The 20,808-nt window shown below is 41.2% G+C and overlaps 1 protein-coding gene across 2 annotated transcripts in view; it reads right to left on the bottom strand.

The window, feature by feature from the left end:
• Window positions 1-1,213: 1,213 nt before the first annotated feature.
• The window catches only part of LOC121961220 (protein bicaudal D homolog 1-like), a 41,982-nt gene continuing 22,387 nt past the window's right edge, over window positions 1,214-20,808 (bottom strand). For both annotated transcript variants that reach the window (XM_042511124.2, XM_088072677.1), the window contains exons 4-11: window positions 19,637-19,941; window positions 18,142-18,316; window positions 14,648-15,163; window positions 14,387-14,565; window positions 13,494-13,884; window positions 13,010-13,204; window positions 11,643-11,794; window positions 1,214-10,368 (exon numbers count right to left, since the gene is read on the bottom strand). In XM_042511124.2, coding sequence (XP_042367058.2) covers window positions 9,345-10,368; window positions 11,643-11,794; window positions 13,010-13,204; window positions 13,494-13,884; window positions 14,387-14,565; window positions 14,648-15,163; window positions 18,142-18,316; window positions 19,637-19,941 — 2,937 coding nt within the window. In that variant the 3' untranslated portion in view covers window positions 1,214-9,344. The remainder of the gene's footprint in view (window positions 10,369-11,642; window positions 11,795-13,009; window positions 13,205-13,493; window positions 13,885-14,386; window positions 14,566-14,647; window positions 15,164-18,141; window positions 18,317-19,636; window positions 19,942-20,808) is intronic.

The raw sequence follows: 20,808 nt of genomic DNA, 5'->3' as shown, positions 1-20,808 counted from the left end.
GCTTTGCTGCATCTGGCACAGGGTGTCTTGAATCTGTGCAGGGTACAATGAAATCTCAAAACTATCAAGGGATTCTAGAGAGAAATGTGCTGGCCAGTGTCAGAAAGCTTGGTCTCAGTCGCAGGCCATGGGTTGTAACAGGACAATGACCCAAAACACACAGCTAAAAACACCCAAGAATGGCTAAGAGGAAAACATTGGACTATTCTAAAGTGGCCTTCTATGAGCCCTCACCTAAATCCTATTGAGCATCTTTGGAAAGAGCTGAAACATGCCGTCTGGAAAAGGCACCCTTCAAACCTAAGACAACTGGAGCAGTTTGCTCATGAGGAGTGGGCCAAAATACCTGCTGAGAGGTGCAGAAGTCTCATTGACAGTTACAGGAATCGTTTGATTGCAGTGATTGCCTCAAAAGGTTGTGCAACAAAATATTAAGTTAAGGGTACCATCATTTTTGTCCGGGCCTGTTTCATGATTTTATTTTTTTTAAATAATTCTGTTGAAGCATGGTTGAAAAGCAATGTCTGACTTTAATTGGTTAAATTTCATAGAATTCTTATTTATTATAACTTTTGTCAGATTCAAGTTATTTCTGTGACCATTGTGAGTTTTTCTTTCATTAACCGAAGGGTACCAACAATTTTGTCCATGTGTGTATAATATGTCCTGAAAAATGGCATAAAACTATCACATTATTATATATTGTCCAAAACAGCATTATAATGTCACTGTATAGTATATTTTCCAAAATAGAATGCCACAATTTAGTATGTTGTATATATATGTTTATATGTTGTAGTGTAAAAATTCAATGTATAGAATGTCTTCTGAAAAAGCATGACATAGTCATCGTATAGTATGTTGTCCAAAATAGCATCAAACAGACAAACTAGAGCCTGCTGTGTGACTGTGTTGTTGATTTTTACCTGTGAAAGGAGCTGAGGAGGCTCAAAGCCTCAGCTGTGAGGAGGGTACGATGAACGGCACTGTGGCAGAAGGCTGCTGACGATCTGCAAGAGACTGACACTGTTAGACAGACACACAGACACTTTAAATGTTTCAGACATTATCAAGAAAGGTAATAAAGGCTTGTCCAAAGGCAAAGTGTACTGTATGAACTACACCGGAACATTTTGGAAAATGCAAATTTCAAATAGAGTAGGATGATGCTCAGTCACCCAAATCACAAAATAAGCCACACAAAGTATTATTTATAGATATTTACAGTATATATTAACATAACACTGTACAGTTAAAGCTTTAAAATACTTGGTATGTACACGTGCATATCAGGAAGCAAACAGGCATCGGACACATTTAGTGGTATGGCGTTTAACAGTCTGGATGTTTGAAGAGCAGGGCGTTAGCTCAGAGGTGCTTCTTACAGTACGCTAACTCTCAGCACAACCAAGGAAGGTTGAAGAACAAACAAATAAAACTGTGATTACAGGATGATACAGGGATTGGAGATTGGAGTTTCGCTAAACAGACATTTTGTGAATATTATTTGATTTTGAATGCGGGGGGGTGAGCCACAAAGCCCCTTTCTGTTGCTATAGCAGAATTAGACTAAAAACCAAAAAAGACATAAGGTTAAACAGAAGAACCTACAATCTATGCAATGTAGCCTTGCAGAAAGACCCACATTTTTCTTGCTTATTTGTGTATTTATTTTTGTAGATGGGGCTCCTCATCATTGGTCTATTAGTGTCATTAGACTTGGCAATCACAATCCAAACATGGTTGTCAACTGATTTCAATCAAAGCTGCAGTGTATATTTAACCCTAGTTTCTTTCATGGGTTTCCTCCAAAAGTGTGAAACATGTTACAAGGGTTAAGTATGGATATTCTAAATCAAGCCAGTACCTGCAGCATTCTCTTGCTTTTGGAATTCAAACCTTTTATAATTTTGACAAAGTTAACCAACAATTAATTTGCACTATCCAAACAACTACAGCTCCCATGAACCAGAGCATGACTTCTGGTTCCTACCTTATTCATGATATCTACTACAACTCTCCTTATACTGTTGAAATTTCTGTGGAAAGATGACATCAATCCATATGTGGACTTGCCACAAGCTAACTGAATAGCCTAAGGTCAGCTTCAAAATGAGCTTGTGGGGAATAATACTAATTTTAAAAAATAACGACTTTGTACCACTATTTTAAAGGGTTAAATCCTTGTCTACACTAGAGTGTGGATACTGAACTTGAGAGACTGATCAGGGGACCTACCGGAGAACAGACCCAACAGGTCGGGCAGGGCTCAGACAAATATTTGCAAATGATGTTCAGGTTCAGTTTCTTCTACTGAGAGAGGGACCAAATACATAGAGTAGTCTTAACACCTTTAGTTTCTAGTGTGGCTACTACAATCGTGTTGAACAAAGGTTTCTAGATTATCTTTTTAATGTAGCTGCCTTTTAAAAGTTTTAACATAGAGCTTTTTTAAGGTGTTAAGATAAATATCCCATATGTTTTTGTTAGAATCTTATTTATATGACTGAGTTTTACCAGTGCTTAAACTTTCAGTCTAAAGAAGTGCTGGAACAGGTTGCATGAACTGGTCTTCACTAAGCCTGGTCCTAACTGCTTAGTTGATCTCTGTTATGACCAGTCTTTAAAATGGACTTCACCTCGATTAAAACTTACGCCTATTCTAACCTATGTCTGGTCTTAGCAATGTGTGTTCATGCGAATGCCCAGTGACTGGCTAATGCCAAGCAGCACATGTTGCTAGATTGTTTAACATTCTCCCACTTGCTAATGTAGGAGGATCAGAGAAAAGGAAAGGTAATTTGACAGACATAGAAATAAGAAGATTCATAGAGCTGCACAGGAGAGGCTTGCCTATGTTTCACTGACAGTAGCTGGTAAGTTGAGCTCCACAGGTAACCTGGGAGGAACAAAACAGTAAACTTGGCTGTAGCTTGCAGTGCATGGATGGAGAATGTTCTGATAACAGTGGTACTAAAGAGCAAGAACCACATCAGCATCTGAATGGACCAAAGTAATAATTCCAGATAGGTTTATACTGCTACTGATGTACTGTAGCTGACCAGCTTATTAGCTACTGTTCGCTTAATAACTGATATTAGCAGTGCACTTTTCACCAGTGAATGTTTGTTTGGTTGCTGGTTCAACACACTGAGGTGAAAGCTAAGACTTGTTTCCATGTTTGTAAGTTAGCTGGATAAAAAGGAGACTATTAGCAAACCTAATGTGGCTTGTTGTTCAAAGTTTGTGGCTCCTTTGCTTTACACCCGCTCGTAGCTAGGCGTAAGACTGGTCTCTGGTAGTAAAAGGCCTTGATGGTGCCACTGGCATAACTATTAGTTTGGACTTATAACACCAAGTTACGGACGACTTAGCTCAAGACCAGGTTAAGCCCTGTTGGTACAACTGGCCTCTGTTCCTTGGTTCAGCGCCACTAAAGCTAAACCCAGTGCATTAAGACCAGCTCTGTTACTCACGAAATGTCTGTATGGGAAAACTCCTTTCATCTGTGTCATTTAAAGGAATAATGGAACATTTTCGGAAAACTATCATAATGAAAACTATGAAATTAACACCGTCACTAAAACAATATTAAGGAAAGTGTATAATTATCTGACTGAACAAATACATTTAACACTGTAATATTACTCTCCAACTCTACTTTACATCTATTTAACCTACATTTAGCGTTATCATTCAGCCCAGATATGGCTGCCAGTATTAATACACCAATCAAACTGCAGACTGGCTGAGCTAAGTTGAACTCCTTCCTTTGGGTGCCATCTGAGAGAAAGCCCACAGAGATTCCTCTGAAACAGTATATCAATGAAACTGCACAACTGGTATTCCAGTAGTTGTACCATGGGGCAGATAACAACATTTGACAGACTTAGGTTTGGTTAATATTTCACTTTATTAAAATTTAGCTTAAGTTGGTATTTTGGCAGAGAACAGGGAGATGCTTCTGTAAGTGTGTTTGTGTGTGTTGTATCTATTTAGACAGAGCCAGGGTATCACAGAGAGGAGATCAAACTGGTTTCCTTGTTTTATCTCAACCAAAATACAGGTTACAGCCACACAAGATGCTAACATTCCTTCTATTTGAGTCCACTTTTGAATCAACTCAACTTTGCATCTACTAATAATATCTTGAATGTCCTTTTAAGTTAAATTACTAACTATCTGAGACAATGACATAGATTCCACCAAAAGAGACCACACTGGTGATTTCTCTATATATTAAAACTCAACGTTACTGCTGACAATTTTCTAAATCTCACTGTGGTGTTTTAAGTTTGTCAGCGTTTTCCATAATTTCCAAGTGACCTTTATTTTTTATTTTACCACTTTGTTAAAATTAACTTGACACACTTTGCATGGCCACATCTCAACAATGTAACAAAAATGAATGCTGACATGATGTTCATAATCACTATGTCCTTGCACATTGTCATTTCAGTCAGTGAGCAGCTCTTAACATTTGTAACTGGAAGAACGTTAAATCTGACAAGTTGATCTTACTCAATGTGTTAGTAACCCAAGAAAACATGTTTTATTTCTATTTATTATTTCAGTTTGGCTTCATCATAAGATGCTCGCGATGGCGTTTTGTTAAAATGGAAATTAAAGCTACACACTTAATCAGTTTTGTTGCACTTATTTTTTTTATCTTACACAATCAACTTGCTAACTTCTACTGAATAAACTACACTGTTCAGTTAAATCAGACTAAACTTGGTTTACTTCAGTTGCTAAGGAAGAACATCTTAATATTACTTGTCATTTTTAGTTTCAAACAACTTCCCAAAATTATGTAAATGCAACTACATTTGTAGCAAACTTAACAATTAGATGTAAAGTTAACATAACATTAGACTAATAGTTATATTTAATTACCCTGGTACTATTTTTTCAGAGTAAGATCAACTTGTCAGATTTTACAGTCAATTTTACACCATGTGAATTAAATGGAAACCACTAACTTAGAAAAAAGATAAAACTCAAAACTTTCAGAAAGCATTCAAAAGCACTCTTAAGAAAATGGTCAGCAGTTAAGTATGTGATCTGTGCTAAATTGTTTCAACAAGTAAAAAAACGGTGTGGTTTAATTAATTAAAGGGAACTAATGTAAATTTAACTATCTGATTCATATTACACATGGAGGTCAAGCTTAAAGATCAGGGAGGGATGTGAATGACCATCCAGTCCAACACTGTGTCTAAAATATGTTGTGGTCATATGTCTTTCACAACGTGCCATTAAGAAATCCTCAGTCAAACAGTAGCATACAGAAAAAGGACAAAGGACTCCTCCTCAAAAGCCACTTGCTCATTACAAATCTGATTGCAGATGTAGAGCTTTATGATTTGAGGTAAGGGAAAAAAAGGCAAGATATGGGTCTATTATAGCAAAACAGAGCCAATCAGAAATCTGGAAAATAAAGGTGCCTGTCAAATGAGTTTTTGCCCCATGTTGCATATTAAAAAACTGTTTTAGGCAAGAGGGTGCAATCATTTACAGTGTTAGACAAGAGTCAATAGTTACCAGACAACAGTGATATTTGACTTAATAGGTAAGGAAAGAAAGAAGAAAAGTGATGATTAGAGGTTCTAATGATACAAAGGGATAAAGGAAGGTGAACATTGTAGAAAAGCTGAAGGAGAAGTGGGCAAGTCTTTGCCAAGTCTGTATTCTGGACAGCACCCAGACAAAAAAAATATCTACGGACAATTACAAGCATTATCAGACTTTGCTGAGTCATTACCCAAACCCAGTGAAAGCAGTCCAAGCCAAAAACAAAAACACACAAAACCATCATTTTAGCCCAAGGTGCAGATGTGAAAAGAAAAATACAGGAAGCACATTAACAAAAGATTTGGTTTCCAGACAGGCATTTGTTATTAGGCTACACTGTGTAGGTGCTGTACAATCATTTCTGTAAGGCACACACAGACACAGGGAGTACGGTATCATGTGTGCTGAACTCATATATCTCACATACCATGTTAACCAACAGATAAAAGTAAATTTTAAGAAATTTGTTTGCAATAAACTAAGGTCAAACATGAAGATCAGCATCAATTGTAAATCCAGTACAGAGATGCAACTGTATCGCTGACTACCTTGCTAGCTAACCAAATGTGATGAGTAAACAAAACAGTTCCTAGAAGATGTATTGTCAATAGTTTGGAAATGTAACTGATAACAATTCTTCTCAGAATTCCTTTAACTTCTAAGCTTCGGTCTAACTTGAGAGATCTGTTCATTCAGTCAAAATAAATATTACGATGTTAATGGCCATTCTTGTTTGGTTGTTGACTCATTGCAGGCTGAATGAGGAGTGTCACGTTCCCTGAGTTTGGTGCAGTGCCGTGAACAAACCTTAACATAACCTAAATACATTCATTCTGTGTCACTGGATGAACCTCTGATGATGGCCTCAGAGGCACAAGAGGGTGCTACATTGGAGACTGTCTTCCCCCCCAAAATACGACACCATAGGCCGTTTGTACAAGGAGCTTATTAGGACCTAGATTTATATTTAGGGTAGGTGGCGACCTTGAGTGTCCGAATTAACTACGTCAGGAGCAAATAAGGAAGTTAGGTGACAAAGTATAAAGGGTGCAGGCATGCACTGTTTATACCTATACCTACAAAAAGTAATGCACAACAAGTAATGTAGTTGTAACTGTGTCTAATTGTGAAGGCTGCGACCACGTCAACAATGAGCTGATGGGAGTAAAGAAGGAAGGAGTTTGTGTAAGGAGCCAGATAAGGGTAATGGATGGGTCATGAACAAAGAACTTACAAACAAAGGCTTTGCCCCAGGAGACTGACAATCAGAATTCTGTAAGGCCAAGTGAACTTTAATGAACTGTCATTTTAAGGTACGTCGTCACTGTATTTCTTTACCTGAACTTAACCAATGTAACTAACCTGTGTAACTTCGCGCTAAGTACTTAACTCTATGTTAAGTATGTACGTCTGTTGTGGGGAACTAATTTATTAGGTATTATACAAACCGCTGTATGTGCATTTTAGTAAGATGTTTGCATAGGGAGGTAACCGAGATTGCTCTAAATATACCACCATTTTTAAATCAAAGGTCCTCATTGAGTTATTTTTAGTTCATTCATTTAGTGCATTCATAACATCACGTTTTGTACTTAACGTATAATGGGATGATATTTTGTTAAGTACATGCAATGATGATTCTTTTGGATTCTAAGGTCTCCTGCGGAGTTCTGGCTAATTAACCAAAACTAACCATTTGGGGCACTAATTGTAGAAACACACCTGTGGATCATGTCGGAAGGTAGGAACAAATGACCTATGTGGTTGTATGGGTTGGAGGACTTGTACTCAGTATAACTCTGAAGTCATCTATGATAGTTAATCAAAATAGCCTTAAATCACTTTTCATATCAGTTTTAAATTTAATTGTTACTTCAGCAGTGCTTTTTAGTAGTTGATATACATAAAGCAAGTTCACTCCCAGTCCCATTGCTCTCATGTACCATGAGAAGACTATGAAATTCAGCTGATCCTACACTGGTCATATGCCATGTTCAAGTGCTCTCTTTCCTCCTTCTCATAAGTTCTTCCCTGCCTCGACCTTCCATACAGCCTGCACCTCTATCAGATCAACTTTTCATATGAAAGGGAGAGGAAGTGCACAGTATAAGAGCATCCAAATGTGAGCATGCATAGCAGGGTACATGGCAATATAAGAACAATCCACTGGGTGGTGCTACAGATAGACAATTGCTGAAGGCTGAGCTGATGATGGCCACAACCCTGGACAAGAAACGAAGAATACTCATTGAGGTGCACCCATGAAAGAAAATACACTGTGTGCCCCAATGACTAATCTGTCACTTCTCATCCACAACTGTCTCACATACAAGTGCGTGGGTAAGAAAGAGATTATAAAGTGAGATCAAAGGTGAACCACTAAAGGAGTCAGTATGCTTCAAACAAAGGGCTTGTAAAAATGCCAAACAGTCTCTCAAGCACCCTATCCTCAAACCCTTCCAATGTTGTCCCCCTTAAGTCTACATTGTAGACTTAAGGGGGTTGTGTCCAACAATTTTCCTAACTTTCTCGAACACAACAATCCAACCAGGATGCCACCTTAGTCACAGCTATTGGCCAGGTGTGCACAGGTGTAAAAAAAAATGGCAGGCTCTGTTTTACTATTTTTCACACAGTTATCACTGCCACTGATTGCACTGTGGTATACAAATGCCTTTGAGGACGGATCAGTGTATCCCCTTTCTTGGATAGTGATAGGTAAAAATGAACGAACAAATCCATTTGAATGACTCCTTACCAGGTCATCCTGTTTTATGTGGGAGTCCTCATCAATCTGTTACTTGATGTAACATAATGCGGAAACTGCAATGAACGAAAGAGTGAGGTCCAATTAAATCAGTCTCAATCAAGACTTCTGCAAGCCAAGGCCAATGGAATATTCAGACTGTACTCTTCAGATGATCATTCTTTAGAAATTGAGTGTGTTGATTAGTTTTAAGTTGTGATGTGGAATTACACGGACACTCGAAACTTGGAAGGTTTGAAAGGTTTGATACAATTATACTTATCAACTCCAACGAACCAACACTGTGACAAAAATCAGCCCTCCCAGTATCACTCTAGGACAACAGACTTGTGTGCCCATCTCAAACAGGTAACACTTTTGCCTTCAGACGTGCAGATGACCCTAACAACCTAATTTGTTTGAATCATACTGAACCTTTAGGCATTCCAAGTACTTCATCAAAAAAAGGACAATGCTTGCACTGAAAGACGTGATTTACAGTGTTTGTGTACACATTATATGAGACTACCATTTAAAACAGAGTGAATATTTTATTGAATATAGAGGACGGTATTTAATGTGTCATGGCCCTCATTCAAACCAATGAAAGCGTCTGCCAAATGTCCAGCCAATATCTGAATGTCTCTGTGTTTTAATCACTTCATGCACGTGTGGTCTCAACCTGAAGAACCTAAATGCTAAAAACTCTCATTAAAAAGTCTCTAGTAACATCCTCCTTTGGACCAATAAGCAGTCTCAGAATAAAAGGAAAGTTGGGCCACTTGTGCTCCTTATGTCAAATCCCTGAGCAAAGTCACTGAACATTCAGAACCCATTGGCCAAAGCTTAGGCACAGGAAACAGGAACTGGGAAACAGGAAACCACTCTGTCCTCCTCTCTGTGAGCCCCCACTCTCTCAGGTGACAGAAAGAGATGAATGATGGGGGTTGCAGTTTTATTGTCAATAAGGAGCCTGGTGGATTGGCCTTTAGAAGGCTTTGAGTAAAGGATTCATAGTAAGGGGTCAGTGCCGGGGCCGGTAAGAACTGTAGTATCTGGGGTAGAGGGGCGTGTAGTTGGTGGAGTGGCTATAGGAGGTTGAGGTGCCAGAGGCGAGGTAGGAGCTTGAGGGAGTGAAAGCAGAAGAGGAGCTGTTGTAGGCAGGGGAATGGCTGTACGAAGTAGGGGAGTAGGAGGAGGAGTAAGGGGAGGGTGAAGAAGGACTGTAGAGGACAGAAGAACGTGAAAGTGTAGACAAGGGCCGAGTTCGGGGTGAGGGGCTCCATGTGGAGCGCCTGATGCCCAGAATAGGGGACCGGTAAGGAGAAGAGGGGGCAGATCCTGGTTGGGAGGGCCTGGTGGTGGTGGTGGATGGGGAAGAGGTATGAGATTCTGGTGTGTGGTGCCTGGAAAGGCCCGAGCTACGAGGCAGAGCAGGGGAGATGTTGACACTGAAACTGTGGGAGTCAACCACAAACGTCCGCACCCCTAGGGTCCACTGGGAGTGAGCCACCTTCACAGGGGTCGAGGGTGGGGTTTGCGCCGAGGGAGAGGACGGGGCCTCCAGACATGGGGGGCTTTCTGACACTGAAGGGCCAGCCAATGCGGCTGGTGATGACGGACTGCGAGGGGGTATGTTTGACGTAGGGGAGGTGAGAGCTGAAGCTAGAGCTGCAGCTGCTGCACTGACCAAAGATGGGCTAAGGGGCACGGTGAGATCATCAGGAAGAATTGAAGAAGGACTAGGAAGGCCAGAAAGTGGGAGGGTGACAGGGGTCAAAGCTGAAGTGGAGCCTTGGGCTAAGTTGGAGGCCACAGTCGAGGCCGGGGGACTTACTTTGGGGGTGCTGGTCTTTGCGCGGTACAGCCTGCTCCCACGGGTGCGGTGGGTCTGCTCTTGATCGAAGGCCAAATCTTCTAGGCGCTGGGTAAGGGCCAGTTTCTGCTGAATGGCCATCCGCAGGAGGGAGTTCAGAGTCTTCTTCTCATCTTCGGCTGCAGCCAGCTGCCTCTGCATCTCATCCAGCTGGGTCACGTACTCGTCACACCTGAGAGAGCAAGGTATCAGCAAGTAAAAAAGGTTCGAATGGAAATTACCACAAATAAAGTGAAAAATTAGGCCATTAAGTAGGAAATTCACTAAAGACCCTCTCCCACTGGACAAATAACCCACTGACATCTGGCTCTTGTCTTTAGTGGGAAAGGTTATAATCAGTATTCCCAGGAATAATGACTCTGCACTAGCCAAGGGTATTAATCAGCTCCATCTGTGATTGTCTCTGATTGGCAGTGATGATCGGGTGAACTCCCATGTGGACAAGCTGTCACAAATTACGTTCATTCAAGCGGTGTTCAACAAAATGAAGCCTACGCATATTGGTATACTGAGAAATGAAAATGAAAATGAAAAAGCTGAGAACACCTGCTCTTTGTTTTCTTGAGTATAATGGGATAAGCCTTGATATTGAAATTAAAGCTGCATTTAAGGTATACATCAATCACATTTGTTTGTTTACAGTAACTTCCAGATAGAAACCTACCAAGTCACCTACATAATATGAAATGGCGCTGAGCAAACGTTGCCTCGATTGGTAAGTTTGTAGCCACGTAGAATAGGCTATGCTGGAAAAATTTGTATCAGTTAAAGTGTACCCTACATATATTTTATAGCTATTTCTTTCTGTAAGATAAAGTAAAGCAATATCTCAAGATGAAGGAATTCCTTTAAATTTGGTACAAATGTCCACTTGAACTTAAAGAACTAATTAGACTTTGGAAGTCAAAGGTCAAGGTTACTGTGACTCAGCCTGTCTCATTCTTGTGACCACCATATTTTAAGAACACATTGAGGGGATTCCTTCAAATTTAGCATGAACGTCCACATGGACTCTACAGGGAACCGATTTGATTTTGGTAGTAGGTCACTTTTGAAGGTCACTGTGACCCAGCTCGTCTCATTTTTGTGAATGCGAAATCCAAAAACACCTTCAGAGAATTCCTTCAAATTTTGTACAAACGTCCACTTGGACTCAACAGAGAACTGATGTGATTTTAGCGGCCAAAGGTCACTGTGACCCATCTTGTCTCATCCTTGCAATCACAATATTTCAAGGACACTGAGGGAATTCCTTCAAATTTGGCACAAACAACCGCTTAGACTTAATGACAAATAATCTTTTGGCTACTCAAAAGTAGAGCTTAGAAGAGCTGCTCTATGGCTTTATCACTGCTAGAGACATGTCTGCACACAGTCAGCTGTGTCATTGTTAATCTAAATAGAGTATTGAAGAGTGGACTTGAATCGCTTATATTTCATTTTTACCTGGTGGCAAACATGGCCCGCAGAGAGGAGAAGGTGGCAGCATCCTCCTTCAGGGCCTTCAGCTCATTCCTCAGCTTCATCATTGTGTCAGTCACCATGGACTTTTCCGCTTCATACTTACTCTTAAGGTTGGCCAGAGCCCCCTCTGCCGTCTAGGTAAAGGCACACACACATACATACACAGATTATAAATTCTATTTTCTGTGTTTCTGATTTGTCTTTCCTTATCTTAGTGTCTAATTCCCACTGTTACATTTGACCACATGAAGCTTATACTGTCTAAATCCACCACTATCAAAAGCAGAGATGTAATTTCTTGCTTCAATGTGCCACACCCCAATGACAATGCATAGTGCGGTGGGTGCTTCCAGCAACAGCTCTTCAGGCAGGTCTTTAGTACTCCTCACAGGAAGTGACTCATAAACCATGTACAGCCTGAATCATTGTGGCAGTGTCATCGTCATTTTCTTGAGTATACTCTGCGTAAATCCAAATTGGTACAAATGTATGAGGTCTTCCAGTGGTACACATTCTCTCAGCACATCTTAGCCATAGCTGCTGCATTGTGTCACTGATAGACACTCTCCTTAGGGAGAAGTCATATTATACAGGCAATATAAACTAATAGTAATTGGGGAAAGGTTTGGGACAGCCAAGTGAGTCCTTCAATCAACCATATTGGTCGATGTGTTTCAGAGGAGGGTAGGCCCATAAAGAGACTATAAACTGCAGGACTAATTTCTTAAAGGCATTTTTAGTAATATGAGTATTTTATTAATTTCTTGTGGCAAAATAAGTTGTGTGAGGCTGTCAACTGGATATGGATACCATGATATAGTTTTTCAAACTGTTAAAGAAATCTGGGATTCGTCTTTGCTGAATGAAGTAAACCACTGGTGTTGGTGGTAGATGCAAAGGCAAAAGAATCCATAACTTAAATACATTGTCCTACATGCCTCCATTGAGCAAGAATCTCTTTATGTATGAATTATGGTCTTTTGATAAAATAAGTTGCAAGTAAAGACCATGTTTGTTCATTTTCTCATGGGAGACACTGACATAACCCATAACCAATCAACCACATCTCATGTAATCTTATACTTACAGACTATGAACCATGCAGCAGCCTCCAAGGCTGAAAAGCTACCGCCAAAAAATGCCAAAATCTGCAGGTTACGAGAATTCGGTGCTAAATTTCAGACAGTTTTAAGACATGCTGTCATTTGTCATACCAAAACTCTAACTGTAGGCCCAATAGTAATACCAAATACACGGCCACATTATTCACATTACTCAGTGCAACACAGTATTACACTTGTCAGTATTGTTCAGCTATACTTGCACCATGACCACGCTACCTGTCGTACCTGTTTATTAGCCTTGAGGACCAGTCTGAGGGTGGCTATCTGCTCTCTCTTGGTGCTGAGCAGAGACTTGAGCTTCAGGATTTCCTCCATGCAGCCCTCTTTGTCCTTGTCCAGCAGAGGGGCCAGCTCCCTGGCTGCCGCTCTCTGTCTAGACAGCTGCAGAGACCTGTCTACTGCCCGCTGAAGGTGCTTAACCTGGGGGAGGAGAAGAGAGGTAGAGATGGGGGGTGAGGACAAGAAGAGATAAGAGGATACAAGGGAGAAACATTTAAGAGAGAAGAGAAACAAAAAAAGACAGGGAAATCCATTGGCACCAGCATGAGACCAGTGTTTTTTTCCCCCGTTACACGTTTTTTTGGGGGGGAATTTTTCCTTAGACAATGTGAGGGTCAAAGGGCAGAGGGATGTCGTATGCTGTAAAGCCCTCTGAGGCAAACTGTGTTTTGTGATCATGGGCTTTTTAAATTGACTTGACTATTCCTACCTGGTCTCTGATGATGGCGTTGAGGTTGTAGATATTCATGGGCTCCCTACGCAGCTCGCCAGCTGGTTCCAGGGCAGGTGATGAAGATGATGACGATGATGAAGAGGCACTGATGCTTGGTGAGCGGGTCGGAGGCGTGCAGGGTGGCAGGCTCGGTTCGGATGACACCTGGTGGCCCTCCTTGTCCCCCTCCTTCTCCTCTCTTCTCTCCTCCCCAGATAAGGGCTCCTTTGACGGAGACTGCGAGGGGCTGCGTGACTCCCCAGGAGTTAAGGTTGTCGAAGCGACAGCAGCCAGCCGCCTGGCAAGGCGTGGTGTGAGGAGAACTTTGCTGTTGTCCGAAGACATGGCTTTAAGACTGGCACTGAGGCCTCTGAGGCCTCTACCTTGTCTGGAAGAGAAACAGAGTAAGCTATATTTTTTTTAACCTGTAGAACCTTTATTATGTTTGTGAATCTGAGAAATTCTGTCTCATCAGCTGATGTTACATGTATCCCATTAACCCTTAAGGACTGGCACATTTTACAAGCTTTTCATTCTTCATTTTTTGATTGAGATTAAATTTCAGCTGTCTTCATGTGTATGATGAAAATTTTGGTCAGATTGTGTATTTTTGTTTAAACTCTGCTCCTACAACAAGTGAAAAAAATACACTGTGTTAAGTGCAAAAAATAACAAAAACAAAAAGCGCCATTGAAACGCATTCAAAAGAAAGTGGCATCATGATAAAAAGCTGGCACTTAAAGGGTTAAAATTCTGAAAATTAATAAACTCAATGAAAGTAGAAAATCATATTAATGTATAATATTTTTGAGTTTAAATTTTGAAAAGGGCGGTACCAGTGTGTGTAATATTAAAGCGGGCCCTAAGGGTTAATAAGACAAAAGTCAGACCTGTAGTAGTCCAGCATGACGCGGTTGGGCGTCTCATTGTTGCACAGGCAGACGTGGTGGTAGAGCTGGGCAAGTTCCTCGCTCAGCGTCACCAACTCATCCTGAGCTGCGGTCAACGCACTCTGGCTCTCATTGGCTGCTGACTGAGCCGCCTGAAACTCCACCTCCAGACTGGAAATCTGACAGAAGAGGAGAAGTCTGTTATCTCTGGAACCATCTGGTATTCTACTCAAACAGACACAGTCAGTATGACATGGTTACCTTCTCCCGTCCCTCCCGGCAGTTCTTCTCAAGTGATGCCACCTGTCTCTCAAGTTTCTGGAGTTGACCGTTTCGCCTCGGCTTCTCCTCCGCTGCTCCTTCCATGCACTGAGCCAGTCTATCACGGAGGACCTTCACCTCCGCTTTGAGCTCCACCACCTCTGTCACAGCCACACGGTATTTACACTGCAGGATCTCCAGACCTGGAGTCTGGTATGAAAACACCTGACTTTTGCTCATTGTCTCACTCCTATTCTCGTCAGTTTCTCCTTCCTCCTCAACCTCCTCCTCGTCCCTCTCCAGCTCCATCAGGGCCTCAGCATTGAGCTGCGAGGTGGCACTGGTGTGGCCCTCCTGGTTGAGGTGGGCCCTTCGATGCAGGCGGCGGAGGACAGTGACTCTCCGGCTAAGGCGGAGGGCCCTCTCGTGCTGCTCGTTCAAGGCCCCCTGTGTGTGCTGAAGCTGAGTCTGGGACTCCTGCAGACTGGTTATCAGTGCTACCTTCTCGCGTTCAACCTGAAGGGACAGCAACAAGATTAAGTAGAAGCAAGGCATGAGCCCAGAATTTTTAAATATTTTTTACAAGCCCAGACCATTTCACAAATCAAATTTAGACTTAAATTGGCATGCGTCAACTTTAATTATTGTGCTGCAGTTTAAACCCTCTAAAAGGTAAGTTTGGCAGAGGTGGTGTTCAGATATCACAAAGTTTGCACTGACTTCAGCAAACCCTAATTAATCTATCGCAGTAACCAAAGAGAGAAATCTGATCCTGGTTCTGACCATCCTTTTATGCTGATTTGAATGGGAATATCCATTCTACTCTTATTCTATTTCTACAGCAGGCACAGTGGTCCAAATGCACAGTGCTTCGGCAAATACTTCAATGTTTCTCAGTCACATCTCGCATCACCTTAAAAAAAACGCAGCAGTAAACCATCAAAAACTGTCTGAGATCTTTTAAAGTGCCCTTTTACCTTATTAACCCTTTGAAACCTGAGCAAATGCACTCAGTTTCTTTCAAAAATATGGGAAGAGGGCAACGAGCCACTTATGAAGAAATAACCCAAACATTTGCAAAAAATACATCAAAAAAGAAAATAACCTGAAAAATAGCAACAAAAAAAAAGGAAAGTCCGAGTGGATGACCTGATCGTTTAAAAATAATTACTATTTTGTAACACACTTACAAAATATATATTTAAATATTCTGATTATAAAAATAGTTTTCTGTAGTAGTAATAATATGATGATGATAATAATGATAATAATAACAATAATAATAATACATCCCGAGATTTTTTAATATAATTTTCTAAATCAACTAATTTCTTGCTATTTGTCGGACATTTCTTGGCTATGAATTGGCCATTGCCTTTTCACCCTTGTTTTCCAAAGAAATCAAACCAATCCAAAGGTTTTAAATACTTGTGAAAGTCATCTGAATGCAGCACAAGAAAAGTGACGTTAGTCCAGGTTTCAAAGGGCTAAAGTAAATACTTGAGGTTGCATCAGGTTTAAAGGAGCAACATTGTAGCACAAAGGTGGATTCATTAACATTTTAGAGGACCGGCCCGGAGAGCAGCAGGAGCAGCCGTGAAACCCACCCATCCAGTGGAGAGTGGTCGATAGTGTAGTGTGTCAGTGCAGATATAAATAAACTCTTCCTGCAGCTTGGTCTATCAGCAGCAGCACGGAGCGAGAACGGATGGGATTACACCGACAGGAACTGAAGCAGATGCACACACACATGGATGTGTGTATACAGAAATGAAACAGCTTTGTGGTGATCTAAACATGATCTGATGCTTTTAGTAATTGGTTCTAGGCTTTAACAAATACCTGGGAACATATGAGAGAAAGGTTTTATGAAAGAAAACAAGCGTGAATGTGTGACTGCGTGTGTGAGGAGGAGACAAAGGGATGAAGTGAGAGACGGAGAGCTTTACGCAGTGGGGATACTGTATGTCAGCAGGGTTTTACGGTAAATGATTCAAAGCCCTGTCTGCGTAAAGAGGAGTCAGCGGTAGCTTTATAAAGCCAGCAGACACTGAAAAATGAATAAAACTGTCACATGATTTCACATCACAATAAAAATAGTCACAAATTAATGATCTGGTACAACAAAATTTGACTGAATGTTTGAACACCAGCCCAGTTAAAAGAGGAAAATGTTATGTAACATTAGTATATTTTATATGTACATATTGACATTTTGAGGTGGACTTTGTCATCCAGAGGTGGAGGAATGGTGGATGGTGTGACACCTAGAAGAGACGTCTGCCAAGCTGCAGACAAACAAAAAAATCAGCTGTGATTTGGCGAGCCAGAGTTGTTTTTAAAGCGGTGACAGTGCAACATTTTTTTTTAACCAAGACGCGCTCGCTTTCAGGACTATGCGCCCAAAAACCAGTAATTTAAGTCTAACCACATGTTAACCACAGTGCTGTTTAAACATAAAGTTTCAATTTATACGCCACAAAATGATGTATATGTAATTTAATGTATCTGTGGCTGGCAGAAACGTACAACGCTGACAATTTTTTTGGTGCACTTTATGCCATACATTTACAGGAATAGTTGCAGGAAAGTAAGGAGATGAATATCAATCTCATGTCTATGTGTTAAATGAGGTACATGTTAATCAGTCAGTACATAATGTTAGAAAAAGTAGAATTATTGTGTTGGTCTGACTAAAACTGGACTTTTAAAATACATGTAAACGTGTTAGTCCGACTCTTGATTCTCGAAATCGGACAAACACACCCAGATAATTTGATTGGAAGTTGAGCTATTCAGTCATGTAAACACCTAGGTTGGACTTTAACTGGACTCGGCGTTCTGTGCATGCTCTTTGTCACTGTGCTGGTGGTTAGGGATTGGTACTGTTCGTTATTTATGAGGAGGGAAGGGGTGCTGCATGTTCATGTTTTAAAATGTAAGCACTGAAGAGGAACCTGTATTTTTTTTTTGGCTTAGGTGAGGGACATACAATTGGAAAAGATAGTGTTGAATATTTATTTTAAATACAAAAGTCACACCCCATCCAACCCCCTCCATTAAAAAATAAGTACAGTCACACAGCACGGGCACAGAGTTAAGTGATGTACTGCTGTAAACGGGGCTGCAGCAAAACATGCTTTAGCTACTAAAAGAAAGATTAATACCAGTTTAAGTGTACTTTTTATTTGAAATTTTGCTCCACTCCCTTCCACATCAATTGATGGAGGCAGCAGTATAGCAGCAGCTCCACCGTTCAGTGGAGTAAAATGATGTTTTTCTCAATGGAGTCTGCTGTTTTTGATACAGCTTCAAACAGCTATAAATCCCTGTCAGTATGAGCTGTCTTACAATAAGCTAAAGCGGTGAAAATATCCGGTGCATCATCAGCATATTGTTTGATCTGTCTCTTGCTCCTGCTCCCATTTGATGGCTTTCTTCAAGCAAATCCTTTGTAAACAGATCATCAGACATTAATCAGAGAGCAGACTCACCGTCATCAGCTGCTGCTTGAGCTTCTGGATTTCGGTTAGGTTCATCTCGTTGAAGAGATCCGACGCCGCCACTCCCTCAGCTTTCCGACCCGGCCCTCTGCACTCTCCGTTAGCTCTGGGCACCGATGCCGCAGCACTTCCTGCTCCAGTCCCACCCTGGAGGTGGCCGTTACACCTGACAGGTCACAGCGTGGCATTTTTTTAAAATACAGGAATTGACTTTGCTTCCCACATGGCAGGTACGTAAATTTAAGATTTATATTCAGCCATCCAACAGGTTCTACTTTCCATGATATTTTAGGAAAAAGGTATCCAATATAGGGTATAAAACCCAACTGCCAAATGTTGCCAATGTAAGTTTCTGCAAACCACAAATACGTTACATTTGCACATATATAGCAGATACATTAAATCTTTTCATCGTTTCTGGTTAACAGGCGGTTATGTTTAGGCAAAATAACCACTTGGTTAAAAAAATACCTGGTTTTGGGGGCAATATCACCAAGATAAAAACAGCAGCAGATCCCTAAATTACACCCAGGTTTGGGAGCTGAAAAGGTGCATGAAACACATCAACAGGTCTGTAGAAACATCCACGTTTCGGTAAAAAAAAAAAACCTGCTTCTATGCTTCTATTCCCCCCGATGGGTTATGTGAAATTCACCTACATTTGGATGCAAAAAAACACTGGAAAAAGGTCACAGGTTCCTAAAAAATACTCATTTGGGGACTGAAAAGCCACAGAAAAAACTGTGATTGGTCCCCAGAAAACACCCCCATTTGGGAGCTAAAAAGCTGCATGAAAATTAGCACCTGGCCCTAAAAATACCCACACTTCAGGGCTGAAAAAGCTGCTGGAAAAATGACGATGGGTCCCTTTAAAAACACCCACATTTGGGGGCTAATAAGCCACACAAAAAAAACAGCATTGGGCTCCTAAAAATTACCCAAATTTCAGGGCTGAAAAGCTGCAGGAAAAACAACAACAATTCCCTAAAAAACACCCAAATGTGGGGGCTAAAAAGCCACACAATAAACAGCACCGGGCCCCTAAAAAACAGCCACATTTTGTGGCTGAAAAGCTGCAAGAAATAACAGTAACACGTCCTTTAAAAACACCCATATTACGGAGCTAAAAAGCCACACAAAAATCAGCAATGGGTCAATAAAAAATACCCATGTTTGGGGGCTGAAAAGCTGCAGGAAAAACAGCCATGGGTCCTTAAAACACAGCCACATTTTGGCTTAAAAGCCACAAAAGAAACCCAGCCCCCTAAAAAATACCCACATTTTGGGGCTAAAAAACCACAGGAAATACAGTGATGGGTCCCTAAAAAATACTCTTGAGCAGTGGTCTGCAGCTTAGGAACATGCTGTCCATCATCCCCTCCACCTCTTGATGAAGTTATCTCATATGCTACGTGTATATGACACGTTTGAGACATACAAATGTAACGTATCCATGCCACCTTAGTTTTGTGTGTGTAATATCCACCTCATTGGCTCCTCTGTGTTCGGAGACAGCAGGGTCGTGGGGGTGGCGGTGCCGCTGGGCGGGGCGGAGGTGAATGTCAGGTGGGCACTGCCTGTGTAGGCCACGTCACACATGCTGAGGTGGTGGACCAGCTCCCTGCGCAGGTGGTTCTTCTGATCCCGCTCGCTCTTCAGTGACTCCAGCGCCTCCTCCAGCTGGGTGTCAGAGATGTCCTTCAAACGCAGAGCGTCCCGTAACTGGCTGTTGAGGAGCTCCGTCTCCTCCTCCAGGACTTTAATCTCATGCTTCAGGCCCTCATACTCCACCTAAACCAGAGTGAAGCAACAGAGTCATCAACGGGATAAAATCAAGAGATTGGCAATGTACTGTATTATTAAAATGATGGAAATCTTAATCTATATTAAAGGCTCAAATTAACTATGTGGGTGGTGCCTGTTGAGCTTTCTTGTAAATAAACGCAATCATGTTTACACCCTTGTGGTCTGACAAATGCACTGAATGCATTTCCTTCCTTTTTCAAACACTGGCAAAGCAAATTTCTTTAATACTTTAAATTGGGCATAGCATACATCCATGTTTGTAAACTTGCAGTCTTTTTTTTCTTTGCCATTGATGGTGCAACCATAGACTGTACAATTAACACAGATGGCGTAATAACAGTTTGAAAAGTGAGAAAATCTGATCAGCGCAAGAGGAAGGGGTGGTGGATGAGTCACACCAAAACGTTCTCATCCCAAGTCATCATATATTGCAGCTTTGTCAGTGGACTAATGCGTCGACATATTTTACTCTCGGTATCCACCTGCGTCTGCTGGTGACTTTTCAGAATGCTGTAACCAATGCAGGGTAAAATAAAAACACAAGGAAGCCAATGCTGTGAAGTCCCAGTGTATCATACCACTGCAAAATGTGGCAGCTGGTGTCTGGATCTTATGCCAAAATTTTAGAAAAATCTGCAGTATTTGAAGACTTCAGAATGAGAACAGGATGCTCAAACACACACTTTCATCCAGAAGACTGATGCTTGTGTCCTTTGGAAAAACTAACCTAACCAAGCAGTTTTGCTGCCTAAATCTTCAGTAATTTTGGTTGAAAAGTCTACATTTCCTGTGAAGACAGGAGTTTACTTTGAAAATCACTGTAACTTGTAACAGGCAGAAACTGGCACATTT

The sequence above is a fragment of the Plectropomus leopardus genome, chromosome 22 (genome assembly GCF_026936395.1).
Source record: "Plectropomus leopardus strain MGB_pleo_1.0 chromosome 22, ASM2693639v1, whole genome shotgun sequence".
Lineage (NCBI taxonomy): Eukaryota > Metazoa > Chordata > Actinopteri > Perciformes > Serranidae > Plectropomus > Plectropomus leopardus.
This window is presented reverse-complemented; position numbering and strand designations above follow the sequence as displayed.